General features: G+C 46.5%; 1 protein-coding gene across 7 annotated transcripts in view; it reads left to right on the top strand.

Moving 5' to 3' along the window:
• The window catches only part of LOC119217927 (sodium- and chloride-dependent GABA transporter 2-like), a 28,730-nt gene that overhangs the window by 13,235 nt on the left and 3,059 nt on the right, over nucleotides 1-12,436 (top strand). The window contains exons 1-9 of one of the 7 annotated variants that reach the window (XM_037471980.2): nucleotides 4,453-5,023; nucleotides 5,967-6,214; nucleotides 6,621-6,755; nucleotides 10,222-10,362; nucleotides 10,454-10,544; nucleotides 10,633-10,765; nucleotides 11,475-11,609; nucleotides 11,695-11,798; nucleotides 12,182-12,306. In XM_037471980.2, the coding sequence (XP_037327877.2) occupies nucleotides 6,001-6,214; nucleotides 6,621-6,755; nucleotides 10,222-10,362; nucleotides 10,454-10,544; nucleotides 10,633-10,765; nucleotides 11,475-11,609; nucleotides 11,695-11,798; nucleotides 12,182-12,306 (1,078 nt within the window). In that variant the 5' untranslated portion in view covers nucleotides 4,453-5,023; nucleotides 5,967-6,000. Of the gene's footprint in view, nucleotides 1-4,452; nucleotides 5,894-5,966; nucleotides 6,215-6,350; nucleotides 6,756-10,221; nucleotides 10,363-10,453; nucleotides 10,545-10,632; nucleotides 10,766-11,474; nucleotides 11,610-11,694; nucleotides 11,799-12,181; nucleotides 12,307-12,436 lie in introns of those variants that run through there. The other 6 variants (XM_037471989.2, XM_037472017.2, XM_037472007.2 and 3 more) reach the window with 6 other exon arrangements.

Genomic DNA, 12,436 nt, shown 5'->3' with positions numbered 1-12,436 from the left:
GCCCTCATCACCATGACGCTGCAAAATGCGTCCTAGGATCCTAGGAAGAGCTGGAGGTACAATAATTGTTGTGGTTTTAGTTCCAGTTTTAGTGTCGATCAGCTGCAGCACATGACTGTCGTACACTTTCGGTTTCTACACTACTATAAACTATGTCATTCATTCACCTACTTCACCTCCCTGTCATCCGTGCTCCGGCACTCGTGTATTATCCACGGCCCCTGTGTAGCCGCGTGGCCTTTGTACTGCCTGCCAAATTGGACAGCAGATGTTTCCAACCCTTTGGTGTGATCCGGCCACAGGGCTAATCCAGGTACTCAGTCATCGTGAGATTTTGGCAGGAGGCTTTAACTGAATAACCAAAAAAAAAAACTCCACGAGGGCCCATGGTTTTCCTCCGACTGCACTGAAGAGTCACGAGAGCCGGAGTTCCACCGCAGTCACCTGATGCCGGTGTATCAACTGTAGCCGTGAGCAAATGAGCTGGTACAATGGCAGGAGGCCGGCTGCCAGGGTTTTGCATTCGTGACAATTTCTCACTATGGAAATATTATGTCATCACTCACTCGTGCGGGTCACTGTTGGTTTAGGCATTGTGCTTGCGCTGCAGAATCCTGGCCTGAGCTCATTCATGTCACCGCTCCAATCGGATGTAAGTTGTTGACATAATACCAATTCCGTACCAGTTTGTGCTGATATTCAGATGAGACCATGGACAACAAGACAAAAAACATAGTTCGAAGAAAATGGCATGTTCAATTTACAGATTTACAACATAAAGAGTAAAATAAAATGGAAGGCTATGGGCTAGGGATAAAGGATAAAAAGAAGATTAAATATAAAAAGTTTAAAATAAAGTGCACTAGCGATAACCAGCAGTGTGCACTGCAATGGTTAAAGTATTTGGTTTTAACTGCAGAACACAAACTCCACCGTGTGTCGTTAAAATACCCACATACCCTTATACAGTACAGAGGACGTGACCTTGGTGATTTTTAACAAACCCTCCCCCTCACTTGTTGCTCAGTTTCTCTCATCAACAACGCTGGATCACACCAGAAAAACGTTGTGGTTATTTCCCAAAAGGTCTACGTCTGGCCACCCTTTAAGGCCGCACCCTTCCGTGTTCTCGTTCTCGTTGGAGAATTAAAGGGCCCCTGCAGCAAATCCCCAGTGGGGCAGTGTGGCCCTCAGAGCCCCTTGACCGAGGCCCTTAACCTCCATCAAGTCTCCAGGCGTCCAAGTGTATGAAGGGGCTGGCCGTGGAATGCAAAACCTCACATCCGAGGGCAGCCCGAGTCGGCAAAGGACACAGTAGTGAAATGGTCAACTCAGGATATGGACGCAATGGCCTGTGATGCTCTGACTACATTGCAGGTACCCCACTGTGTCGCCTTGTGCGTGGCGATGGAGGTAGGTGGGGGTACTAGTCACTAATCAAATTATTATTTTCATAGGTCTGACACAGCAGCATGCATCCAGTTAATGCATCAACTTGCCTTTGAAATGAGATTCCATGGGGGCTTTGTTCATGCCTTTTATCCTGCTCTCTGATGAAAAACAGGAGTCTTTGTGTTTCCTGTCAGTGGTTACGGAGGGGGGGGTGCTTATTATTTGATGTTTTGAGATAATCCAGCGCTGCATTCCTCCCTGGGGCAACCCCAGGCTCCAGAGTGTGAAGGTCTGGAAACTTCAGCCACATGAGATGGTCGTATTTACTGTACAGCTGAGTTGCCTACTTCCACACACCCTGTTTGCAGCGAGTAGAACTTGTCGCCGTCACAACCGCGTTGAATCCAGCCGTCACACCGGCAGAGAAAGATTTTGGTCGGTTTTGGTCAACTTTGCCGGGTTCGCACAAAGCCACCAGTGTTCATGTTGTACAGTAAATTATGAAACGCGATTGAGACTCCCATGATCCTTTAGTCCACAGCTTCAGGCTCAGTGAGCAGCGGGAATCCAGGGGGGTTGTTTTGCCTGCTCAGAGTTTCATCTCCGGCAAATGCTAGATGGGCGATGCAGGGACAAGGTGCGCGCAACTCTGTTGTTAAAAGATCAGGACAAACAGGGTCTTAGTTCCTGTGTGTTATTTAGGGGCTGCGTTGACGGCGTGGTGACAATCCACGTGAACAGTGGTAAGTACGGCACCAGCACAGTCCTATTAGGCTGACGGATCTTTTTACGTTAATTCGTTTTGCATGATTTTATCCCATACTTAAATCCCACTTTATTGGTTTTACTCCAGATGTTTTTGTCACAGCTTTGTGCCCGGTTGTCTGGAAACAAGTCTGTCGTCATGCTTTTTCAAGATCCTATTTTGGATGTATTTTGTGTGTTGCAGTTTCAGAAGTTGTTTGAAGCATGCTGTGATTCTCTGTTTGGTCTTAGATTAATGGCTATCGGAAGTATGTTTTTTTCCTTTCTTTTGCCTATAAGAAATATGCTTATTCGCTTGGCTTAGTCCAGAGGGGAAAACCTATTTCCCCACAGAATCATACCGACATGTCGGCTGATATTGTGTTTGACAATGTCACAGTAAGGATTTGAGGGGGATGGGGGTACTGAGCTTTTTAAAAATGACCTTACATATCCAGTGAAGCCCCACAAATCTCTGAAAGCAGCACTAACACATCCCGGGACTATCCAATGTGGTTAAAAGACTCATGTAGGGGATTGCCCCTCCAAACATTCCCATAAAATCACTAGGAAAGATTATCAGCACCAAATATCTGGCCTACCACAAGCCTCAGGGGAGCCCTGTACAGTGTGGACATAAGGGTAGAGGTTATATTTAAGAGACTCCTCTTTTACAAGGTATGTTTTTCACATAGGTTCAAGAGGAAGGGGGTAAAGCCACAGGAATGTTTACCTATTTAGGACATGGGAACTAGAGTATGGCAAGGAGGTAAGGAATTCAAGGTCTGATGTTGACCACATTGGGCACTCCTCTTTCAAAGGGTTCATACAAGGCACGAAGACCACTTAAAATATCTCACCGTGTGTTTGACCTGAAGATCGAGGCAGCCGATGAATGGGTTTGGTCTGTGTGCATAAAAAAGGTCAAATTATCCTACAAATATCAAATTACACTAACCTTTTTGCTCTGATATTTGGCAAACTGCAATCAAATCGATGTTATGTTGTCATATATTTGTGGTGTTGAGGTACTCAAAGTTGGCTTAAAGGTTAGCTACATTGTATTGACACTGACCTCTGACCTGCCTCAAGAATGTCTGTCATTTTTCCACTCAATTCAATATTAGGCTGTCAAACTTAATTTGCATTGTCCTTTAATTCATTCCATGTTGTTATCTCAACAACATCATATTACAAAAGAATTCTAGTCACTCGTCTAAGCGTCCAAATGAATACATTTTCACCTGCCATTGGGTGGGATTGGACAGCGCGAACCCGAGACCTCCCGCTTGTCACATGATCTTGTTAACTGACCACCACACGTGCAGTCAGTGGGCGGAAGACAGAAACTGTCATTTAGCGACATCAATACCCACAAATCTTTTAACACGCTTGCATACCGCTTGCATACGTTTTTTGTCCGTTATACAGAGGTCGTAGGAAGGAGCAGAATAACCATAACCAAAAGTATGCCGTGATCAAAGGTGAACATTTGCAACATTCCCTGTGCTGTAATGTTGTTTCCTGTTGAAAGATTTTCGAAACCTAGCTGTTATACAACAGGATGGACGCGGCGCCGAAGGGTTTCACAATGCGCGCAACGCTACGATCAGGGTTTCACAATGCGCGCGACTGTAGAATCAGCCGCGCATTGCCCCTCGCCGTGAATGCCAGACACTATTTTTTTTTTAATCGCCGTAAATCGTACGGCCAAATGCCTGGTCTGAGTTACAGGCCGCGGCACCATATTTACAGGGGGCCACGGGTTTGTCGGGACAGAAGAATGGGGACTGTATTAAAGGGCCTTCAACGCAGGCATTTTATTTGGCCCCCAGGAGGCAATGGGTCTGCATTTTGGGAGATGACATGCACGCAGTATGTGAATGGAGTTCAAATGTTACAGACTGTAACAGTGGCCACTTGTTTAGTCCTCCTGCTGTAGTGTGTAACATTAAGATGTAGAGACTTAAGGCCCACATGCAGTGTAGAATACAATGAATAAGCCCCTGACATGTTATTCCTACTCGCTGAAACACAGGTACGCATGTGTGCATTTATCAAAAAGTCTCAGTGCAATGAGCACCTTTGCATGTGATTTATACACCCCCTAATAAAACCTAATATGTCTATGCATTGGAATGTCATTTTCTGAATGAAGTCCTTGGAGCCGAGTGCTAGATGGAGCCTGGACTTCTTTTACTATGGCAATAAATGCTCAGCTGAATGAGCAAAGGCAATGACATAGCCCATTAAATGTGCTGAGAGCTGCTCGAGGTGGCCTAAATAGTTAAGAGACCATTTACAGGACCAGTTCCAGTCCACAATAGAGAACTTGAGATAAATAAAAAGAGAAAAATCAGCAAAAAAGATGGGTTTTAAAGAACAAAACAAAGAAGTAGTTACATATGTGTGATATCTGCGAATTTTGACTTATTTATTTTTCAAAATGTTGTACTCCATTGTAATGTTTATGTTCATATTCAGGTACAAGCTGGATGAGGTGTCAAGTGCAATCCATCTTCTTATATTCCCTCAGATCTCTATACTTATCTATCGATCCGGTGGATCTGTTCGCATGGTTTCGTAAAACACGGTTTCATAAGCGTTACCATTGAATAACCTACACCGGCAAAGAACCCACGCTCTGCGCTGCACCCAATCATTGCCTCTTGCTGTTCAGGAGCGCGGCCCGGCAGCCTCTCACAGAGCCCCCTCGCTCGGAACAAACCATTTCAGCGTCCGCGTGCGGGGGTGCCGGCGCGTTGCACAACTACAGGAAATAGAGGTAGGCAACGTAATGTCGAATTCTCTGCATTTTGTACTTTCATCCGAGGGAAGCGAGCGAGGACGAAGCTTCAGGTGGACATCTTTTAACTGAAACACGTCCGTAAGAGAGCGTTGGTTATTGGGCTTCTACACGCCTCCCTTGTTCACATCCGCGCGGATAATATCAGCGGACCGGTGGAACTGTTACATGTGTATTCCGCTATTCGGGGGGACGGGGGAACCGGTGAATTACCACATTTGTTGATATTATGTCATAATTATTGTAACTCATTGCGTCGGGATAAAGGTCAATTAGAAAAGGGAGGCGGACACACGGTGACCTTTGGTCGTTGTTTTTTTTTTTTTTTTTGATTTGTGTCCACATGGCTGTGGAAGGGAAGAGCGCGTGAATGAGGTCACCGTGCTTTCATAATAATAATAGTCATAGTATGAATAATCGGAACAATCCTCGGCAACCACTGCATCTGTAATGGAAATCAAATTTAAAAAGTGTGAAAACAAACGATACCAACTGACTTAGTTGGACAACAAACAAAGGTCCATTTGGAACCATTACTGATATTCTAGAAGAAAAACATGGTACAATAAAACTTATACAATATTATAAATACATATTCATCTGGGTAAAGTAACGTCAATTAAAAACAGAATTGATTGACAATAAACCTCTTTACAAACAGATGTTTTGACTACAGTTTCAGTAAGTGTTGCACAATGCAGCAACATTCATTTCAAGATGTATGCGCTGCTACAACTGTGTCATGTCAAAATGTTGCTTGTTTCTCATTAAACATACAAACGTGTCGTACACAAGTGGAAAATTGTCAATCGTGGTCCTTGAGTGGGCTGCGGGGTCGAGATAAAGGACACACGCCCAGCTTAGTCCGTCATGAGACACACATGACAGATAAGTGAGGCGGTCAACCCAACGGACACCCGAGTTGTTGTCGCCCGGCCCCCGCTGCTGTCGGTCAGCTTCCCATGTGTTTACACACGGCGTTGACGTTGTCCTTCTTATCGCTGGTGTTTGCCTCTCTTTTCAGGGGTGTGTTTGTGTCGCCTCTGCCATAACCAGTGATGGCCGAGCAGCTGCCCCCGCAGCACGGAGACCCGCTGCTGAGTAAACTCAACCACGGGAGCCTCCCCAACGGCAAGGTAGCCTCCAAGGACGGCCTTCATGCCAGGGGACAGTGGGCGAGCAAGGCCGAGTTCCTCCTGGCCGTGGCGGGGCAGATCATCGGCCTGGGCAACGTCTGGAGGTTCCCCTACCTCTGCTACAAGAATGGAGGAGGTAACGCATGTTTGGAGAGTGTCAACTTTAAAGTGGGAAGAGGTGTCATTCTGTAAATTCTGCCTCTTTTTCTTCCTCCTCTCCCTTGGATCCCTTATACCCCTCCCCCACCCACCCCCACCACACCTGTTACTAGGGATGACATTTGCAAGGTGTTTGTTAGATCATTATGACTATGATGTCAAAAAATTGTCAGGTCCGATTGTGGACTTTTTTTCAAATCTAAGGTTAATATAATCAACGCAATTTTAAAACTTTTTTTTACAATTACTTGGTTGTAGGGTTCTGATTTTATTTAAGATGGGATAAAAGCTATTTCAATGTTAGCTATTAGCTTGAATGTAATCAGTAAAGGTCTTCACAAGGACAGCACCTTGCGTGTGTCTGTGTGTGTGTGTGTACCCAGGTGTGTTCTTTATACCCTACCTGTTGTTCCTGGTGCTGTGTGGCGTCCCCCTATTCCTCCTGGAGACATCGCTGGGACAGTACACCAGCTTGGGAGGAGTCAGCGCCTGGAGGACCATCTGTCCATTATTTGGAGGTAGGCTTGTGTGATCATTTCTTCTGTACACCACGTTATGGCAATGTTGTGTGGGATTGTTGCATATTATTAGAGTTACACGTTGGTTTTATTAATTCTTGTATTAGGGAGGGATGATAACAACTTTTGCCCTGGACGTACCTTACATACCTTTAACCCTTGATATTGACCTAAAACCTACAAACTAATGGTTAATGGTTTTATATGATGGCAAATTAGATAAAGGATTGAATAGACAATTTGAATCATCTTTGATTCAGTTAAGCAGTTTCATCTACTAAATTACAATGCATTGTATTTCATACACTCATTGTGAATAGAATTAGTACTAAAATCCCTCAAATGCAGTGGAGTGCAAAATAGCATCAAAGTAGAACTGAATTAGAATAGGTCAGAAACCACCTCTTGGTCCATTTGGTGTGCAGGCTGTAGCAAAGCTGGACCACCTGGGAAACACATTGTAAACAGGATATGCGTATGTATTTTCCTTCATTTTTTTTAACATCCCAATTATTGGCCTGCGCATTTGCACATACGTGCAACGCGGGTGTTGCCGGTGGTTTTGCTGACGGCCCTGTCTTGTGGACACCACGTGTTCCTATCCAGGACCACCAGGCCTACCAAGAGGCAGGAGGGCAATGTAGTAGTTAATCAATCTTCAGTTGGTAGTCCTCCTTGGAACTCGCTCGGTGCAAAGCCGATGAGTATATCATACCCCCAGGACGTGGGAGGGCGACTAACAGGCAGGGCCTAGCGCCCTGGGATTTGTGATGCAACTGGCCGGCCTGCTCTACCTCAGAGGCAGAACTCCTCGTCCTCGGCCCTACACTCTGGAGGACACAGCCAAGGACAGCCGAGAAGAGTAAACAACTCCAGAACAACCAAGCCTACTAACTAACCTAGATGAACTGTCTCCTCAAAGCAGGGTGAAAAACTAAAGGTAAATATTAACTCCCGTGGCAAGCTGATGCCTGGGCATCAGACACTGATTGTTGGTGTTAAAGGTGTCGGAGCGACGGGGCAGCAATACTCTGCTTTCTGAACTATACGTTCTCTGACATGAGAGAGAAGATCCTGGACATCGTGGCTGACTATACCCAAGATGAGAAACATCGTTGTTCATACTGGAAGCTGTGATTTGTCAACAAAAAGTCTGAAGTTCCTCTCACACCAGTCACAGGAGAACATGAAAGATTTAGCAGGCTGTTTGCACTCAACAAATGTCTGTCACGCCATGTATTGATCACTCAGTACATTTCATCCTTTTTTGGGAGCACAGACATCTTTTCAAGGCAGATGGAGTTTGCCTGAACGAGTCGGGAGTAAAAGGTTAACCTCTAACTTATTTCTCCACCTGCGTCACCCGTCTGTTCCCATTGCCAAGGACAAGAGACTAGAGAGGAGTCTAAACAAGAGATAACCACAGAGCACCACCAAAGAGATCTTATTGGAATGATGCCCCCAAGAGGTGGAGTCTCCGACATCAGGGACCGCCTCTGATGACCACTCACTCCGAGAGGAGGCGTTCTTGCCTCCCACTTGCACCCTTAAAACTCCATCCAGGTCCCATTCCTCTTTCATACTCTTCCTCCCCCATCCTCCAGGGCATGAAGTTCACTGACTTACATAAAAGAAATGGTCATTGTGGGAACCAAACTCACTCCACGCCCTACTTGCTCTCCTATACGCCCTCCTCGAAGGCGCCCTTCCCCGCCCCCACTTCCCATAGGTCTCGCTAAATATCTCTTGTCTCCTCTAGCTGATAAAGGTAATAATTGATATATTCTGGGTCCAGGCTACATGGATAATGACAAGGATTTTCTCCAGGAAAAGTCAGGGCCCTGTATGCAGTTCTCCTCAATTCCTGTCCTGATCAAACTAGGCTTTATTAAATGTCAGCTATGTGCCAGGAAAATTATTATTATAGTCAGGCACATATTGGACTTTAACTGAAAACTCAGTGCAGCTGTTCTTATTGAATCAGCACTGCCTAACTTCAGTTTCATGAGCAAAACAAGAGCATCAACTTCTTTTAAGTTTAGTGAACTGTTGTCTAAAACCTTTATTAAATATTACTCTTTTTTTATTGTTGGGGTTGATTAGAACTATGTGGTGGCCTTGATAACTATGATCTGACTCAGTATGAGACAGGACCCACGCACAACAGAGAGCACACTCTTGACCTTATCATCACCAAAGGTCTAAACATTTCCAAGGTTGTTGTGACTCATGTTGCACTCTCTGATCATTTCTACCATTTCTTTGAAAGTGCAATCTCCATGCACACAAATGTCCAGATCAAGGTTGTGAAAAAGCATTACATCACTGAAAGCACCAGTGAACTATTCACAGACGTTTTTTCCCTCTACACCAGCCCTCTCCTGCATCTCAGTCAAGAATACGTACTGTAGCTAATTGCACAGCAGAGCTGAAGAAAATGATGTGGTGTTCCCCAAGGTTCAATACTGGGCCCCCTTATGTTCATCATTTAATGGAAAACAGCACTGTTATTACAGTTATGCAGATAAAACCCCTAATCTATAACTATATCACCAGGGGACAACAATTCATTACATTACATGTCATTTAGCTGACGCTTTTATCCAAAGCGACTTGCATTAAGTGCTTTTCAACCATAAGGATACAAACAAGAAAGTGTGATTTCATTAAATAAGTCGATTTACAAGTTGCTATAGATAAGAGCCATTATGGGTACAATTAACGACAAATCAAGGGCTAGGTAAATACATTGAACAAATGGATGTGCCGAAACTTTCTTCAGTTCAACAAAGATAAAACAGAAGTAATTGTTTTTGGTAACACGGCTGAACGATTGTAAGTCAGCATTGAGCTTCAATTATCAATGATTCGGAGCTCAACCTGAATAGCCATATCAAGACAGTTATAAAATCTGCCTGTTGTCACTTTAAGAATATATCATGGATTAGAGGACTAATCGACCAGATTAGGAAAAACATATTTGCCAAATTTTTACATTTCTCTGTAACAAGTCAGTTGTTGATCTGCTGGTAAACCACTGTGAACCCTTAGGTTGTCTGGGACGGGTCTACTTTCTGAGTCTAAATGAAACACGGAGAAACGGCGTTCATTTTTTGTGCTCTACATATCTCGAACAAACCACGTGCCTCCTGCGGGAATTCCTCACTGGTTTTGCACAATCGAGTGCATTTCATCATCAGACGTAAGCCTGAATATCATTATAGGACTCCACAAACAGGCGTTTGTGTCGGCAAACAACTCCACTCGAGGCCTCACAAGACCGTCATTCACTCCCAACGGAGATGTCCTTGAGGTGGGCCGCGAGTCGAGTGCCTGCATGAGTGGATCGCTCTCATCTGAAAATCCAAGCGACTTTGATCTGATAATAGAATTTGTTTTGTTTGTCATCGCGCCTCACATCCAGCGTCTTGTCCCCCCCTTTCCCCCGCCCCCTTCCTCCCTGCAGGTCTCGGCTATGCCAGCCAGGTGATGATCCTGCACGGCTGCGTGTACTACATCGTCATCCTGGCGTGGGCTGTGTTCTACCTGTGCTACAGCTTCCAGGCGGTGCTGCCCTGGTCGCACTGTAACAACACGTGGAACACCGGTCAGTAGCGGCGGAGTTCGCCGGCCCGGCCATCGACGCGGTTCGACCCCACGCGGGGCAAGATGTCACATGTGTTGTCTTCTCCCCGCAGAGGCGTGTGTCCTGTTCGACCATTACAACCAAACGGCCAATGGGAGCAGCGTACTCGCGAACGCCACATCCCCCGTCGTGGAGTTTTGGGAGTGAGTGCGGTTTCTTGGGTTCTGGCTTTTTTGTTATTTTTTTTTTACATGAACAGCAATGTGTGTGTGTGTCTGTTTGTCCGTGTAGGCGCGAGGTGCTCCGTCTCTCCAGCAGTTTAGACGAGCTGGGTCCGGTCAGCTGGAAGTTGGCTCTGTGCCTCGCCGCCGTTTGGATCGTCTGTTACTTCTGCGTCTGGAAGGGCGTGAAGTCCACCGGAAAGGTGAGCATGGGACGCACTGAACGTGATGGGTTTCCCCTCCAAAAGAAAGCGTGGTGTCCGGTGCATCAAAGTCCAAAAAGCCACATAATAATCATCGCGAAAAGTAATTCAGGAATAGTTAGTGACCTGTACTTCCATGAATAAATTACAGACGGTACTGCTAATAGCTAATTCACCATATGATATATGGTGTGGATTTGCCAAAATACACACAAAAAGAGGTTCATGTCATTGCAGCCAATTTGCTGAATCCGTTGTCTCCAAAGCAGGATTGTCCTCTTAAAAGACACAGTGTTAATATTAAAGGCCAGAGTCCCCCCCCCCCCCCCCCCGGTGTCAGACTAAAAAAAAACAAAAAAAACATTCATCACACTGAGGTCCAAAAAGCAGCAGCGTCTCTCTCGCTCAGTGGAGCCACGTGACCAGAGGTGGTAAAGTCCCTGCGCGGTGGCAAAAGCTCGAGCCTGAACACAGACGTTGCTCTGTGCCTCCTTTCGTTCCGTTGGCAAAAGGAACAAGGCACTGGCCACCGTGGCGATTTTTATTATTTCTTGTCTGATGTGTTTGTTGTGCGGCTGCCGCTTTCCAGGGCTCCCTCCTTTGGTACGTCAGCTTGTGCGTCCCTGCTGTTTTCTCTGCCCCTGTGCCGGTCCTTAACCACAACCCCCCCACCCCTCCCCCCTCCTCCTCCACCATGTGTACATTCTAGGTGGTGTACCTGACAGCCACCTTCCCATATGTCATGCTGTTTGTGCTGCTGGTGCGCGGTGCCACCCTGCCCGGAGCCACCCAGGGCATTATCTACTACCTGAAGCCCGACCCCGCGCGCCTGGCGGACCCGCAGGTACGACGGCACGCGCCCTTCAGGGGCAGTTGCAGAGACGTTATTATGGCTTTTAATAAAACCTTCCCTCGCTTTCACTCTACAGGTATGGATGGATGCGGGCACCCAGATCTTTTTCTCGTACGGGATCGGCTTGGGAAGTCTCACAGCACTCGGCAGTTACAACAAATACGACAACGACTGCTATAGGTGAGAGCCTTCGTCGCATTCCCCGTCCTCCTCCTCCTCCTCCTCCTCGCGTCATACGGACCTCATCTGCTGAAATGTAAAACGTATGCTCCGGCTAGCCAGGCGGCTCCCGTAGGGAACGGCTGGAATGGACAGAGAAAACACACTGATAGAGCCACACCTTAGAGAGCGGCCCTCGCTGCAGTGTTTCCCACACTCTAGGACTCCCACCGCACACACACACACACACACACACACACAGCTCTCGTCCTGTGCGTACACTAACAAGCCCGAGCGCCGCAATTCAAGGTCCAAGATCCACAGGCAACTTGAATCCTTTCTGCATGCATTTCGTTAAGTATTTGGCGCTAATTTGAGTGTGTTTTGTTGGTGTGGCCCCGCAGGGACTCTTTCCTCCTCTGCCTCCTGAACAGCACCACCAGTTTCCTGGCGGGTTTCGCCATCTTCTCCGTGCTGGGCTTCATGGCCGAAGAGCAGGGCGTGGACATAGGCGCCGTGGCGCAGTCAGGTGAAACGGGAACGGGAAGGGGAAGTGGTTAGTTCTTCGTAGTCAACAAACCCCATTGAGCCAAACTGATACTGAATTTGTCCTTCCCACTGCCTCCTCGGTGCCACAAAGCTCCACAAGCTCTATACCT

The sequence above is a fragment of the Pungitius pungitius genome, chromosome 3 (genome assembly GCF_949316345.1).
Source record: "Pungitius pungitius chromosome 3, fPunPun2.1, whole genome shotgun sequence".
In the NCBI taxonomy this organism is placed as follows: Eukaryota; Metazoa; Chordata; class Actinopteri; order Perciformes; family Gasterosteidae; genus Pungitius; species Pungitius pungitius.
Note: the sequence above shows the minus strand (reverse complement) of the source record. Positions and strands in the feature narration are given on the sequence as shown.